The sequence below is a fragment of the Panthera leo genome, chromosome D1 (assembly GCF_018350215.1).
Source record: "Panthera leo isolate Ple1 chromosome D1, P.leo_Ple1_pat1.1, whole genome shotgun sequence".
Taxonomy (NCBI): domain Eukaryota; kingdom Metazoa; phylum Chordata; class Mammalia; order Carnivora; family Felidae; genus Panthera; species Panthera leo.
This window is the reverse complement of record NC_056688.1, coordinates 56680586-56696786: the sequence shown is the minus strand read 5'-3', so window position 1 is coordinate 56696786 and position 16201 is coordinate 56680586. Positions and strand designations below refer to the sequence as shown.

The following is a 16201-nucleotide window of genomic DNA, read 5'->3' as shown; positions in this document are numbered from 1 at the left end:
TAAAGTGCTATGGAGAAATATAACTATTTCTGTTTTGTGCTGGGGACACCAGAGGGAAGACGAAGGGCCAGGTTGGCTTGGAAAGAGCTAGAGCAGGACAGGATGAAAAGGACTAAGTGGGAAAACTACGATGTGAATGGGTAGAAATGGAATGAGGTGGGATGAGATGAATGAACTAGAATCCAATAGAACTACATGGAATCAAAGTTTGGATAGAATCAAACGGAAAGAAGCATGATTAAATAGTGTGCAATCTAACTCAATGGAATGTAATGAAACTGAGTTTCAAAAACAGAATAGAATTAAATGGACAGGAGTCCATTGTAATGGGATAGAAGCGAATGCAGTAGAATGAAATGAGATGGGATGGAAGGAATAGATCTGTCTAAACTGAACAGGGCAGGATGGGACAGAAATGAAAGAATGGCTGGCCTGCCCACTCTGACCTTCTCCCCGCTTCCCCAACAGTGTTCCCCAGGGTGCTGCTGCGGACCCTGCGCCACCCCATCTTCCTGCTGGTGGTCCTGTCTCAGGTGTGCATGTCATCCATGGTGGCAGGCATGGCCACCTTCTTGCCCAAGTTCCTGGAGCGCCAGTTTTCCGTCACAGCGTCCTACGCCAACTTGCTCATAGGCGGCCTCACCATCCCATCGGCCATTATAGGCATCGTGGTCGGGGGCATGCTGGTCAAGCGCCTCCACCTGGGCCCCATGCGCTGTGGAGCCCTCTGCCTGCTGGGGGCGCTGTTCTGCTTACTTCTCAGCCTGCCCCTCTTTTTCATGGGCTGCCCTACCCACCAGATTGCAGGCATCACCCACGAGCCTGGGTGAGTGTATGCGAGAGCGCGTGAGCATAAGCAGGCGGGGAGACGTGTCAGGGAGGGGGCCAAGACAAGGCCAGATGAATTAGGGGACCCATCTACCTCAAATCTCACTTTCCACCAGCACCTTCTCCTCCCCTCCGCACCTACCTTCAGAGCAGTGGGGCTTCTGTCTCCGGGTCTCCAGTGAAGGTGTTAGACATCACTAGAAGGGGCAGGGAACATCACAGACAAGACAGTTTGGGTCTGCGGAGAGATGGAAGCCAAGGCAGGGCAAAGCCACTTGTGGGGATGGCATCTCCAGAGTGGCCAAGCCCTGTGAGCCAAGGGGAGGTGAGACAGAGGCCACGTCAGAGAGCAGGACCCAGCTCAGCCTGAGGAACACTTTGTTTCTGGCCAGAAGAAAGGCTGGCCTGGGAGCCTGCATACTCTCCATCCCTGGGAAAGGGGGGGCAGGAGTATAGAGAGAGGGGGTGAGCAGGGGGCTGGAAGCCATCTATCACGGATGCTGCAGAAGGGGCTTAAGCTCTAGGAAAGAGTTGGCTTACAGACCTCAAAGATTTGGGGTTTTTAGAGCCTGGCAACTAAAATTCTGTTGTCCCACGACCTTAAACCTTTATAGAGTTCTTTTTCCACATCTGGGCAGTACCAGGAGGAAAGCCTCTGATGCCTATCTCCCTTCTCCATCTCTTTGTCCCCCCACCCTGCCGCAGGCAAATGCCCTCTCCCAGTGGGGTCTGTCTTCGAGAGGATGTTGGAAGATACATTGCTGCCTCTTCAGAATGATTTCACTTTTCCCGGGAACTGCTCCAGGCTCAGGCTGGCCCAAGATGCAGCTAGAATTCCCCAGTTGTCTCCGTGCCCACCTCTCTCTGGGCACTTCCTCCCTCCACCCACATGCCATCTCTCCCCACCTGCAGGAGGCACAGCTCAGGGCCCAGAAATGCTCAGCTCTTCCCTCTGTCCCTGGTCCCACAATAAAACCTCTCCCCCATCTCCCTTTCCCTTCCCCTCCTTCCTTCTCCCTTCTTTTCCCATTGAGGCGACTCTGCTGCCTCCTGTCTGCAGAGCCCTTGTTCAAGGCACGGCTGGTGGAACTTTAGCCAGGCCCTCTAAAGTCCCCTGTTTGAGGAGCGAGCCAGAGCCTTTAAATGATTTGTAAAGAGCAAATGGATATTTTAGCACCAGTTTTGCAAAAAGGAAATGGAAAAAAGTCACCTAGCACACATGCCAATTTCCCTTCCCTTCTGCCTCTCACCTTGATTCTGACATCTCATCTCACTGTGTTCTCCTCTTTGTGCAATTCACTCAACTCAGCTTTGGGCTCTAATTCATTGAAGAAGCCTTTTGGGACAAACTGAGCAAATTAAGGAAAATTTCTCATATTCCAGCCCAACTAATGATACTTACAGCTGCGAAGAACTGAGGGTCTCCCATGCTCCCAGCGTCCCGCCCAGTTCTTCCCATATTCTGTCTCATTGAATCTTCACAGGATCTCTGAGATGGGTCCTATCATTATCCCCATTTCACAGATGAGGATAGAGAGGCTCAGAGAGGTGAAGTCACCCACCCAGGGCTGTCCAGCTGGGAGGGGCCGAGCCTGAAGCCAGGGCTCTCCCCACAGGAGCAAGGCGCTGAGGAAGAGCCCCCAGCTCTCATATCCACTCGGCCTTCCTGATGAGTATCTGCCCCTGGATGGAGTCCCCTGGTGCAGCCTCAGTTCCAGCAGTGCCAGCCCATTCCCTCCCCTGCCTGGCAGAAAAGGAGGGAGAGATGATCTCCACACCCCGCCCCCCCCCCACACTGTTGGAGGCAGACCCCTACCTGAGGGAAGGAGAAGGAGTAGAACTCACCTCTGCCCTGATGCTCTCCCACCCCGTCCCAACTCTGGCTACAGGCTGGCTGACTCAACGGTTGTCCTACTCACTTCCCCTGCCCCTGCTGGGCCTCTTCTCCAGGGAACCGGGATGGCACAAAGCTGGCCAGGCCTGCCACTCTGTCCATACCCACCCTAAGCCCACAGGACCACTCTGGCCTCCTCTGTAGCCTGGCCATAGGTTCCCTGGCAGGTTTTCTCCCTCTTAGTTATGAAGTCAGGTCACATTCTGAGTCCCAGGGGCCCCCTCTGCACCTCTCCCAGGGTGACTTACCCCTTGAACTCATCCTCTCTTCTGATCTCCTGCCCCTGTCCACCCCATCTTGCCCCAGCTGACTAGAGTGGGGGCACTCCTGGGACTTGGGGGCAGGCCCTCCAGAGGGAATTGGCGGGACTAAGTCCTGCAGTAGCCACAGTGAACAGGGTAGTGATGTGAGCTGAGAGGTTGTGAAACTACAGGATGGTGATAGGAGGGGGTCCCCAGCTGAGCTAAGGGAGACACTGAGGCCCAGTGAGAGGCAGGGACAGGTCAGTGATCCTGCAGCTAGTCAGGTGCCCTGACTGGTCCTAACACACATAACTAGAATTTTCTAAGAAGAGGAAGCAATCCAGCTCATCAAGAAAAAAGCACTTTTCATCTGAGACTAAATTCTGGGATGAGTTTATCTTGTGTTCCCTAAAGAAGGGCCACTGAAGAGTGGAGATGCTTGCAAAAATTCAAAGTCTTGTAGGCTGTTGGGGCTAGAAGGGGTCTCAGAGGCCTCCATCTGACCGTGCTCCCTGCTTCTCCCATTGGGAGGCCTCCCGCAGCTTCTAGTTCATCTCCCTGCTTGCACATCTCCATTGCAAGGTGCCCACCACTGCACCTTCATGGAACAGCCCTGACAGTGAACAAATCTCTGAGTGGAGTTGAAACATCTGGGCATCGCTCTTGGGGTGGGGAGCTGGGCTGCAGGGGTGAGGGGGCCAGGAATCCAGGCTAACTCTGCTGGCTTTCTCTCCCCCCAGCAACTTGCCTGGACTAGAACAGTTTCCAGCCTGCAGAGGGAATTGCTCCTGTCCATTGGACGACTTTAACCCTATCTGCGACCCCAGCACCCATGTGGAGTACCTCACACCCTGCCAGGCAGGCTGCACAAGCCGGGTGGTCCAGGAGGCTCTGGACAAAAGCCAGGTGGGTCCGGCCTCTGACGGCTCCCTCTGCCTCCCTGGGGCTCTCCACCCCTCCCTGTCTTTGTGCACCCATCACACTCTCCATCTTTGAACATTCTCATTCTGTGGTTTTTCCATCTATCTGTTGGCCAGTCTGTCTCCTTCTGTTGGCCGATGTAGAACATTATTCTCACAATAAACTTTTATCGCCAGTCTGGGCCCAGCCATGGGCCAGGCCCCAGAGCACAGGGGTGAACCAGATCTGGCTCCAGCTGTCTGTGCAGGAGAGAGGCAAAAGGAAACAAGTCAGGAATTCCAGGGGTGGTGGTAGGCAGGAAAAAGGGTCCCCACAAGTACAGACAAGGATAGAAGAAGATACATCCTGCCTAGAAGGGTCCTGGAAGGCTTTCTGGGAAGTGGCCTTTGAGCTGGATCTTCAAGGATGAGTGAGCAAACTCATCCTAGGAAAGCCCTAGGAAAGGGCTTTCCAGGCAGGGGGAGCAGCAGAAGCAGAGTCTGAGAGCGAGCACATGCACATGGCACACGCACACAGCATTTCAAGAAACTGCAAAGAACTTGTTGGAGCAGAAGCATAAGGTTTCAAAGAGGGAAAGCGAGGCCCGGGCAAAGAAGAACCTTGAATGCCAGGCCACCAGTAGGGACCGTATCAAGAGAGTGATGGGGAGCCTTGGATAGGTTTTAAGCAGGCAAGTGACAGGGTCCGATCTGTGTCTGATCACACTTGAGACCACAGTGTGGAGGAAGGTGAGCAGAGTGCAGGCTAGGAGACAGGGAGACGGTGGGGAGGCTGGCACAGTGAGCCCGGTCGGTCAACAAGTCAGTCAACAAACCTTCGCAGAATCCCTCCTCTGTGCCAGGCCCTGTGCTGGGGACTGAAGACCCAGAGGCAAGAGGCCCTACCCTCAAGGGACTCCCAGCAGGGAAGAGAGGGCAGAATAATCATCAGCGTGCACTCTGTGAGCCTTAAAAAAGTCACTGAGACTAGCCACTCCTCTTTCCCTTTCTCCTCAGTACCCCCTAATGACAAATGAGGATAATATCAGCCTTCCTCAGGCCCCCAGGCTGTAGATTAACATGTGTGTATGTGTGTGTGTGGGGAGGTGCTGGGGGGGGGGGTACAGTGTCAGGCTGGTCATTATGACACCATGTCCCTGTCTCCGGGGCTCCCCACCTTTGTCATGCAGAACCTCTGCCTTTGCATCCTGCTGGGTATCAGCATCTAAGCCCAAGGTTCCTCCAAGTAGAGAGACCTGGACCCCACGGCTAGTGCAGAGTAAAGCACCTGGTCAATGGGGTTTCAGAACCAACAGGAGCCACCTGGGCTGTGCAAACTGTATTTGCAATAATCATAATCCCAGGCCTTGGGCCTCCTTAGCACTCACTGTTCTTGCCTGGTTTGATCTCCCTAAGACCCTTCCAGAGGACCCCAGGCCCTGCCAGCTGAGGCAAGATCCCCAAGAGAACAGTAAAGGTTTGTGGATATGGGCCCCTGAGCACTAAGGCCAGGCCACCCAGTTCGAATCCCTATTCTACCTATAACTGGCTCTGTTACCTTAGGCAAATTATTTGATCTGTGCCTCAGTTTCCTGGTCTACAAAATGTAGGTGATCATAATGAGTACCCACTGTATACTAGCCACTGTGCCAAATGCTTGCCTCAGCTGAATTCACTGAATAGCAAGTGAAGAGCCATATGACATAACCTACGAAAAGCACTTAGCGTGCCTAGTGGCTGGGACATTTTAAGCACTCGGTGATACACACTCCTGCTAAGTCCATTATACAGATGAGAAATGGAAGCCCAGGGAAGGATTAGGCATTGCCCAAAGCCTTAGTGCCAGAGCTGGGATTAAAACCCAGGGTTCTGGCCTCCCAGCCCAGCCCCCTCCCCAGAGCATCCTCAGAGGTTGTGTCTGGGTATAGTATTTGGGGGAAGGTGCAGCTGGGCCCTGGTCAGCATCAGGAACTGTCGCCCTGGCCTGGAATAGTCTCTGGCCTGCCTCTCCAGGTCGATGGTGAGCTCATGGGCTCAGGGCTGGGTCAGTCAGCACCCAGCATGGCTACACTCAGTAACCATTTATGAACACGTAAAGGACCAGGAGAAAGATGGAAAGAGGTGGGTGCTTGGTGGGATCTGGGGCTCAGGGGGTAAGGCTGAATCCCCCTGGGGAGTGAGAATCAGAGGCAGCTGGAGAGACTGAAGTCATCCATAGGAAGAACTTCCTGCCAGAATTAGATGAATGTGAACGAGGGCTGGGAAAACCCCAAGAGAAAGGCCTCTCACTTTGTGTCCACCCCTGCAATCTTCTGCTCCCCAGAAAAGGCACGGGGGCAGGTGATTTCTCTTCCAGTAATCTTGCCTTCGCATATTTCTCTCCTTACCTGTCCCTCCATTGAAACTGGTGGGCTGCTTAGCCTGTAGGCAAAGGTCCAAATGGTGTGTGCTCAGCCTTAGCGCGTGCAGGAGCTCTGTGAGGCAATGGAAAGAGCACCCAGTTACCCAAGCCTGAATCCCAGGTCTCTCTCTTTCTCTCTTTTGCCTTGCCCTAATTTTATCTATTAAATAGCTCTCAAATCAAAACCCTTTTCTGTATTCTCCGCCCCCTCCTCCTGCCTCCCTACCACTCTCTCCACATGGGGCATCTTGGCCTGTCTTCGCGCCCCCCACCCTCCCCCTCCCCGGGCCGTCCCCTCCCAGGGGCCAGAGCAGCTTTTGTACTGTCAGGTCTTGTCCCTTCCAAGCTTACAATCTTCCCAAGGCTCCCAGGGTCCAGCTCAGGGCCTCCCAACCCTTTCCACAATGGGAAGTGTCTGAGGCCGCCAGGGTTGGAGGTGAGAGGCTGCCCCAGGCCGACCAGACCCCCTCGAGGGCTGATGGGACCCATCCCTGCACACCTGTCTCCCAGCAGAGGCCGAGGGTCCCTGGGGCACCCGGTCAGAAACTCTGATCTATGGGGAAGAGAAGCCTAGGCTTCCTGGCTTGCTTTGCTCCTGTGAGGCGCCTGAGGGCACTGGCAGTCTAGACCACTTTTGAAAGAATCCTAGGCTGGAAGTTTTCCAGGCCACGGCAGGGGGTGGGAATTTGGGCTACAGTCTGACACACCCTTGGGCCAGCCTAGGGGCCATTCCTTACAGTTTGAAAAGGAGTCAGCTTCTACTCAGACCTCAGCCTCTGGAGGGGTCCCAGTTTTCTGGGGGTCTCCTAGTAGACTTCACCCTGGCAGGAGGGAGGGCTAAGATTTATCCTCTGGCCCTGAAGCCCCCAGACCTCAGAAAGCTGTACTCCCTAGTACAAGTTCCACAAGCATATCGCGGTCAAAGCTTATTTCCAGATTCTGCTCACCTCCCTGGATTCCAGGCTCTTAGTACTAACCCGAGTATTTTTCACTTTCTGCCAGCTCATGGATGCACTCAGGACAATGTTTTCAATACTTCATCCAGCATTTTAAGTTGCTGGCAGTATGATTGGCAGGGTGCTGGTGCACTGTGTTTCTGGAAACAGCAGTCCAGGTTCCTCTTTTGTGTCCCAAGCTGTTCACCATGTCTTCCCAACGCAATCCTGGAGCGCCTCCCCTCTGCCCTCTCCCGCGTGCACGCTCTGCCACAGGCTCACTGAAAGATTTGCTAGGTTCTTTCCTGCCACTTTCATGGGATTTTGCATTTGACCTTCCCTCTCCTCATTTCAGTTTTCCTCTTGGAAAACTCCTATTCATTCCTCAAGACCCAAATCCAACGCCCCTCTTCCAAGAAGCCTTCCTTGCCCTTCACGTGCTGAGCCAGGGTGCCCGCTGTGCTGTCTGCATCTCTCCATCCTTTTGGAGAGAAATTTCCATTTCCCCTTGAGAGTCTAGTCTGGAACCCAGTGCCCTGGAAGAGGAACGCTGAGCTGGAAAATCAGAGTTCCTTCCCCAAAACACTCTGTTACTTTGATTCCTTGTGCAGACAGTCGGGAATTTGGAACACTCTGGCATTACCAGGTGAAAGAAAGAGAGTGTGTGTGCACATGTGCGTGTGTGTATGTGACTGGGTGAGTGTGGATGTATGTGTGTGGGTGGGTGTGTGAGTGTATGTTGTGGGACTGTGGTGTGTGGGAGAGAGAGTGTGTGGTGTGTATGTGTATGATTGTGTGAGTGTGGGTGTATGTGAGTGTGGTGGGGCTGATGCTCTTCCAGGCCCCTCTCTCTTTTCTGTTCACCACTTCCCTCTCCCGGCAGCCTCAGCCCATGTGTGTGTGAACCGTGCGTGTCCAGGGTCGTGCTTGGCTGCAGGGGTCAGAAATCCCAGCCTCCAGCCAGCTCCACCCCATCTGGCTCGTGCCCTTGGGGCCTTCTGGGGGCCTTCTGGGGCCTTCTGGGGCCTGGGCCAGCTGTTTGCCCTTGGAGGCTCCTGAAGGCTTTTCTCTGCCCCCTCCCCACCCTAGGTTTTCTACGCCAACTGCAGCTGCGTGGTAGGGGGAGGCCCTGTGCCCGCGGGCTCCTGCGACTCCGCCTGCAGCCACCTGGTGCTGCCCTTCATGTTCCTGGTCAGCCTGGGTGCGGCACTGGCCAGTCTCACCCACACACCCTCCTTCATGCTCATCCTAAGGTGAAAGCAGGGGCAGGCCACACCTGGTGGATACCAAGAAGTCCTTAACCCTAGGCAGGACAAGGAATCCTGAGGGAGGGGTTCCAAGAAGGAGGCCACTCGGGTGTGCTGGGCCCCCCGCAACAGGCCAGGCTCTCGCTGCCCCGTCTTCGTCCTCATGGCAACCTGCTAAAGTGAAGTTTCCTCCCCATTTACAGATAGGAAAACCGAGGCTCAGAGAGAGTCAGATGTCAGCCCCAGGTCTTGTCACAGCCGCTGGGCGGAATAGTACTGGTGCCAGCACCAGAGCCCAGGTCCTCACTTGCCTCAGGGGACGGGAGGCCACACCTAAGGCCCTGCCCTGGCCACCCAGGCACAGCAAGGAGAAAGTGGAGTGTCCCCCGACTCCCCGCCCCCACCCTACCTGTGATGAGTGGGCCACAGGAGGTACACCCAGAAAACCAAGCCCTGTAAGTTGTGGCTCATGAGCCTTCAAGTCAATAAGCACTTGCCTGTCCACTGTGGACCCAGCCCACGCAGAGCACTGCTTCTTGGTTCATGTTCTTTCTGGCCTTTGTCCTGAGGGTGCCTGCTGGGACCGACAAATTGTTACCTAAGGCCAAAGTCAGCATTCCTAGGGTGGGGGCTGGACTAAGGGGACCTCAGAGCAGGACAATTCTAAATTTTCATCATGTTGGGATTATTTTGGTTCCCCATCTGTTTTCTAGAAAATGAGAAGGGGGATGGAGACCCTCATAAACACGACAAGACATGTAGATCTGTAAAGCAGCCTGGCCAAAAGAAAGAAGGTAGAGGAATCAGATGCCCTGGCAAGGCAGCCCGTTTAAGAGGAGTTACTGCAGTGCTCACAGTTACTGTGTGCTCACAGATTCTTTTTTTTTTTTTAATTTTTTTTTTAACGTTTATTTATTTTTGAGACAGGGAGAGACAGAGCATGAACGGGGGAGGGTCAGAGAGAGAGGGAGACACAGAATCAGAAACAGGCTCCAGGCTCTGAGCTGTCAGCACAGAGCCTGACGCGGGGCTTGAACCCACGGACCGTGAGATCATGACCTGAGCCGAAGTCGGACGCTTAACCGACTGAGACACCCAGGCGCCCCTCACAGATTCTGACCCTCTGACGCCCACCAGCTGTGGGGTCTTGGCCAAGTCAACCTGTCTAAACATTCATCAGTTTCCTTATCTGTAAAATGGGCCTGATGGCATAAACGACCTCATGGGGGTGAGGCAGGGGTTGCAGTACAAAATGAGCTCATAGGGAGCACTCCCAAAACACCAGCTGCTGGTATTACTACGAAGGAGGAGCCAGTGATTTCCGGGGCAAACTAGGCTGGGGCTTCACGGCACTTGGGGAAGCTGGAAGCCATGTCTGGCTGCCTAGCTTCAGGTTTTGCCAAGTGTAGGAGGAGAGGGGAATCTGGTGGGCCCAGGGATAGGGAGAGGGGAGGCGTCTGTGGCCAGGAACACAGGGAGGCCAGCACAGGACCCTGATGGCCAGTGGGGGTGCCTGGAACATGGGCGCTGGGCTCGACAGGTTGAAGGGAAATGGAGTATGGAACCTGAGCCCACCCAACCCCAAACCCACAGACCTTCAGACTGGGGGAAGGCTGGCCCCTGGGTGGTGAGAGAGCAGGGGATGGTGAGAGCCCCTTGAGGGCCCAGACCCTCTCAATCCTCATGTCACTGTGTTTCTGCTTCTTAGAGGAGTGAAGAAAGAAGACAAGACGCTGGCTGTGGGGATCCAGTTCATGCTCCTGAGAGTTTTGGGTAAAGAACCTTCCTGGGGCCCTTAGACACCCACTGTGTGCTGGGCCTGTGGCACAGGGATGAGCGGGACCCAGTTCCTGACCTTAGGGTTCACAGGCCCATTGGGCAAACTGGACCTGGTACCCTGGAGGTGGGTGTGCAAGCAGCTAGAGGGCCGTCCAGGGAGGCAGCATCTCACACCAGGGTGAGGGGTGGGCTTGAGGGCCAAAGACTTATGGGACAAGAGGCCCCAGTGGCTCTGGGGGGGGTTGCATATGCCAGGGAGTAGGGGGGTTGGGTAATGCAGGATGCCAGGCCCGTTGTCCCCTGAGCATGTCCTCCTCCAGCCTGGATGCCCAGCCCAGTGATCCACGGCAGCGCCATCGACACCACCTGTGTGTACTGGGCCCAGAGCTGTGGGCGGCGGGCCGTTTGTCGCTACTATGACCATGACCTGCTCCGAAACCGGTGAGACCTGAGGTGGGGGGTGCCAGGGGCCCCATGGGGAGGCTGCCGGAAATACTCTTGGGGTCTCAGGTGGGACAGCAGCAGGGACGAGAGGCCCATCGATATCCCCCTGCTAGGCAGCAGGTGCTATATCCAGTACTGAGCTCACCAGTCCTGCGAGCTAGCCACTGTCCCCCCACTCTTCTGGATGAGGAAAGTGACCCATTAAAGCAGCCCAAGGTCACACAACTGATAACAGGCAAACCTGGGCCTCGAACCGAAATGGTCTAACCATGGTCTGTGCAGGAACATGTGTCACCGTGGCGGACCATGGGGGAGGATCAGGGGAGCAGCCCAGCTGTGAGAAAGATGGGGAGTGGAGGTGGGGTTGGGAGAAGGCCAATTTAGGACACAGGAGGCTTGGGATCCAGCCCAGCTCTGTCTCTTTCATTGGAAGACCTGTCTTTTCTGGAACTCAGTCTTCCCATCTGTGCAATGGGGAACCCAAAGAAACCTGAAGGCAGAGAGCTGCTGGGATGGGATAGGGGGTTGAAGGGGACTCACTAACAGGGCTGGGAGCAGGGAGTTGGTCACTTCCAGCTCTGAGGAGGGCATGGCTCCTGTGGGCTGGGACTGACTAGTGCCCTTTCTATAGGAAGAAAGATCAAATAAGAGCTTTGGTGAGTTAGGGAAAGAGTGGAGAGGGAATCCTCTTGTGGCAGGTGAGGTGATCCCAAGTTGCAACTATCAGGCCCCCTGAGCCCTTAGACAGAGAGGACTGTCCCAGGCTATAAGCCAGCTGGGGACAGGGCAGGGAGGATGCCCAGGCTTCTGCCTCCCTGTTCAGGACTGCTTCTGCAGAGCATTTCCCCCTTTTCCAGGGAAGGGGCTAATTCCAGGAGCTTCCCCATCTCCCCAACCAAGGCCATGGTGATAGGGTCCATTGCCCTGGGGCTGGAAGCCTCTTTTCCACCCGCAAGGTCTCAATGTCTCTGATCACACAATGGGTGATGATTGCTGACCCTACTCTGCCCCAGGCCAAGGCCATCTAAGCCCTAGACAAGGGAGGTCCTGAGTTGACAGGTCCCTTGCTCTTTTCCAGGTTTGTCGGCCTCCAGTTCTTCTTCAAGACAGGCTCCCTGGCCTGCTTTGCCTTGATTTTGGCCATCCTAAGGCAGCAGGACAAAGAGGAGAGGACCCAGGTCACCGTATCCATCCCTGGCCTACAGCAACAGCAGCCATTAGTGTCAGGGCCAGAAAAGAAGCCTGAGGAATTCAGAGCGTGAGCTGGTCCCAGAGTAGCCGCCACTGGGAATACCTCCTCTGGGCTCTTTGCCCAATATTGGGTGTCAGGAACCCCGTTTTCTAATTCAGACTCCTCTGCTAACTTGCTATGTGACTTTGGGCAAGTTTGACCCTCTCTGGGCTTTTGTGACTCATCTGAACCAAAGAGTTGTCTAGGGGTTTGGTGTGTTGGCCACTTCTAATGCAAGATGGTCTTCCCCCCTCCTCCCCCAGCCAGACAGGCTGACCTGACCAGGCTTTCCTGGTGGAAGGACTGCATATCTTTCTCCCAGGTCCTAAGATAGAGAAGTAAACAACAGTAGGCCAGGCTGCCCTGCACACCTGGTCCTAGCCTAGCTTTGCCACTCACCAGGAGCACCCTCTCTGGGCCTCAGCCACCACCTCTGCCAGGTGGAAATGGACTTGCCAGCTTTCAGGCCTCTTCCAGCTATGACCATCTGTGTGGTCAGTATGGACTCAGGTCTCATCCCCAGCCCCACTCAGCCTGGAGGTGGGGCCAGGACAGCCTCCGACAAGAAGTGTCCATTTGGCGCCCCCTGGAGGCAGAGCCCTGAACTCTGAGCGGGACCTACTAGGGAGGGAGCTGGCCTCACAGGACATCCAGGCTGGTCGGGGCCTCCAGCAAACCTGGTGTGAGGGCCCCTGGGGAGTTTAGCTGAGGTGGAGGCTCGCTCTCTGGACTCAGGAAGTCCCAGTCCTTGCCCTCAGGGAACCACAGTCTGGGTGTGGCCTAGTCTCTGCCTTCAGGGCTCCAGTGGGGAGGGAGACCCAGGTCCCACACTTGGGCATTTTCTGACTTCAAAGACCACACTCTGCACACATTCACTGGTACTTATGCATTGCCAAGATTTCACTCTGAGCAGGGCCCACCAAAGTCACTGTTACTTTTGTGACTAGATCCTAATTTCACCATTTCCTTCCTGGTGCCTTACTCTTTGTGGCCTGGGGCTGTATAGATGCCTGGTTCTGTGATAACCATGTTTTGGGGGTAACATCTGGTTCTCTGTGATGCCTGAGTTGGTGTAAGCACCTGTTCTTTGTAAGTCCCAGGCCTAGAATGCTGGGACTTGTTAATGTCAGGCTCTAAGTAATGAGCGGGTCTGTGGAATGCTTGTGTCTGAACCAACTGGTCCTTATCTTCAGTGGCCTTGTCTTGTTTTATGGCTAGTCTGGTTATCTCCCTGAGAGGGGGAGAGAGTTTCCCCCATCTACTCCAGCCCATTCTGTTGCCACCACATACCTGACCTGGCTGGGACCTGCTGCTTGGGAGGCAAGAGACAGATCTGTCAGCAGCAGCTTCCCAAGCCCTGTGCTGGAGGCAGGGGAGAAGCTGGGGGGCAGGCGGGGGGCAGGAGGGCAATGCAGCTCTGACCCTCTGAGCATCTCCTTGTGGCAGGGCTTTGAGGCTCTCCCATGTGAAAGAGGAAAGGGAAGGCACAGAAGTTCTCACTCCCATTTTGATTCTATTGGCTGGTATCTTTAAATGTTTAACATCTATCTGAGCCTATTATTATCAATGCCAAGAATTTCAAATTCTCCTCCAACAAGAAGAGGCTGTTTACGTTTTCTATTCCTTTTCCCAGGTTTTGCAGAAATAATTTGGAGTTATAGATACAGCTTATTATTAAATTTGTTCTTGCATAATGTCTCTTCTATTACAAAATTCCTTTCTTACAAACTGCATTAGAGTTTGCAACAACCACATTACTTCCAGCTATTTGGATTTAAGTTTTACTGGATTCATTATTCACTATTATTTCTTATATATGACATCTTTCCCTGTCTGTATATTCTGGTCTAATTTTCATTTGACTGGGTTACTTCCTCTAGTCATGGTTTCAGAAATGGGATCATGTCATGAAGTTTGTGAGGCTTCACCTGTCCAAATTGTCATTCACGTTCTACAGAAAAGGAAACAGTTCAGAAAAATTAAGCAACTTGCCAAGATCAGACAGAATATAAATGGTGAAGCCAGGGTTTTGTGCGAATTGAAGCTTATAAACTTTGGGGAGCCCTCTTTAAAAGAAAAAAGAACACAAAATTGGTAAGAAAGAGTGAAAATTTATCTCTTTGAAAATAATGAGAAAAGAAGTCAAAAAAATACATCACACAATTCAGGAGAATAGCATGCTTTTTACTAACTCTTGTGCACACCTCTAAAATTCCTTTTCCCCCCCTGACGATTGGAAGGATTTTCTGCAGCCTCGCTTCTGGTTCTGTCTTCTTTAGTGCCCATGTACTTCTAGGGCCAGGTAGCATAAAACACATTCATGCTATGAGATGACCCCTGGATATGATACCTTGATGTCACAATGCTGAGTGAGTTGGACAGTGAGGAGGAAGATTCCTAGAGGCCATTCTCTATACAGAGGTAGCTAGCAATGATTTATCTATATACAGAGGGGACTGAGAATCACATAAATATATCCCAATGATCCCAAATTAAGGTGATCCCCAATTCAACTGCCTCTTAGCCAGATCCCAGAAATGCCCATGGCCCCTCCAACCACCTCACATAAAGAGAAACTGGGACACAAGTAGCTGGAGTAGAAGGAACTAGCAATCTTAACTGCTTGTGGTTAAAGCATCTTACTTTTGCAGATTTCCCAAGGATATGACAACCTGAACACATTGCAGAGGCCCCTTCCTGGGCCTAGAGAGAGACCCGGATACTCAAGCAGCATTAGCTTCATGCTGAATCTGCCTCTGGGTCAAGCTCAGCTTTGAAGGAGAAAATGAGGTCCTTGTGTTTAAAATCTCCCAGGCTGGTCAGGGCGAGGAGACTCCAGGAGTCATCGCAAGAGAGACATGGGGCTGAGAGCCAGGGGTGGAACAGGTCAGGGCTGGAGGGGTTCCCAGGGACTGATGGATTCCAGGGAGCCATGCTCTTATGGCCTCTGGCCAATGAGGAGCCACAAGCTATTGCATCTGTGAGCTCACTTTCTTCTCACCCTGCCATTGGAAGTTGGGAGAAGTCATTAAAGTCTCCATGCTCGTGTCAACTGGTGGTAAAATCTAGCAGTTTCTCCTGGGACCAGAACGAACATCTTGATGCCTGGCCTAGAGGCCCTTTGGGAGACCCACCCTGGAAAGTTGCAGGTCAGGCAGATGCCTCTCTGGAGCTGGGAGCCAGGAGCCATGATTGGAGTGCAAATAAATGAAGAGCAAGAACCCATAGCACCTTCAGCATTCGTTGGTGGCCACGTTGAATTCTTTCCCCCTAACATTCCCCAACACGGGCACTTCCCGCTACCTAGTAGGCCTGCTTCATCCCCACCCCACTGCTTGGCTTTCCATCCCACCTCATGAAGTCCTACCCAATCTTCCAGACTCAACTCAAAGGCCACCACCTCTACAGAGAAAGCCTGGTAGAGGTAATGGAGGGTGGATGACAACCACCTTAAAGACACTGATAAAAAGATATATCTCCATTAAAATTGCACACAGTCATATAAACACTTGTGCATCTGATTTCAGAGGCTGGAGACCATCTGAAATCTGGCTGTAGACCTCTGGTGGAGTGGAGTGAAAAGAACAGTTTTAGAGTCAGTGAGATTTGGGTTCAAATTCTGACTGCCACTTACTCACAATGTGACCCTGAACAAGTGATTTAACTTCTCTGCATCTGTTTCTTCACTTGTAAGGTGAGGCTCATCCTTCCTCTTTCCTGTCTCCCAAAAGTTGTGAAGACCAAATAATAACATACAGGCAGTGCACCTGATGACCAATATTTGTACGTTTCCTTCCCCTGTCCCTGAAAGAATTTAAGGCACACATAGAACATGGGGGCAGGATCGGGGTGAAGACAGAGGGAGGAGCCACCAAGGAGGGAGACACACTGCCCTGGCTGCAGCTCTGTTTGTCCCCTAATCTCTCTTCCACTGTCAGCCAGGGCTCAGCCTGCCCAGCCTTATCTCTCCCCACAGCCAGCCTGGGACAGCTTTTCTCAACTAGATTTACATTTTTATTGATTTTCTTTCTCCCTTCTAGAGCAGTCCCTTCCCCTGCTGCCCCTTTTGCTATAAAATGGGCTTACCCTGGGAAACAGTAGTTCTGGAGCTGACCAAGAAGTGATGGTTCAAGGATGGATTCATTCACCATTCATTCATTCGTTTATTTGTTCAACCACCCACCCAACCAACAAATCCTACATGGCTGCTCTATGCACCTGTGCTGGCACTGCTGGGGACACAATCACGTGTCAGATACAGTAAACTCCTAGTGTAAGCAGACAAGCTGACACACAGTGAC

At 53.2% G+C, this 16201-nt stretch overlaps 1 protein-coding gene across 3 annotated transcripts in view; it reads left to right on the top strand.

Annotated features, from left to right (window-relative positions):
- The window catches only part of SLCO2B1 (solute carrier organic anion transporter family member 2B1), a 47057-nt gene extending 33459 nt beyond the window's left edge, over positions 1–13598 (top strand). For all 3 annotated transcript variants that reach the window (XM_042905608.1, XM_042905609.1, XM_042905610.1), the window contains 6 exons: positions 469–826; positions 3705–3870; positions 8289–8452; positions 10155–10219; positions 10546–10666; positions 11748–13598. In XM_042905608.1, the coding sequence (XP_042761542.1) occupies positions 469–826; positions 3705–3870; positions 8289–8452; positions 10155–10219; positions 10546–10666; positions 11748–11931 (1058 nt within the window). In that variant the 3' untranslated portion in view covers positions 11932–13598. The remainder of the gene's footprint in view (positions 1–468; positions 827–3704; positions 3871–8288; positions 8453–10154; positions 10220–10545; positions 10667–11747) is intronic.
- The last annotated feature ends 2603 nt before the right edge of the window (positions 13599–16201 follow it).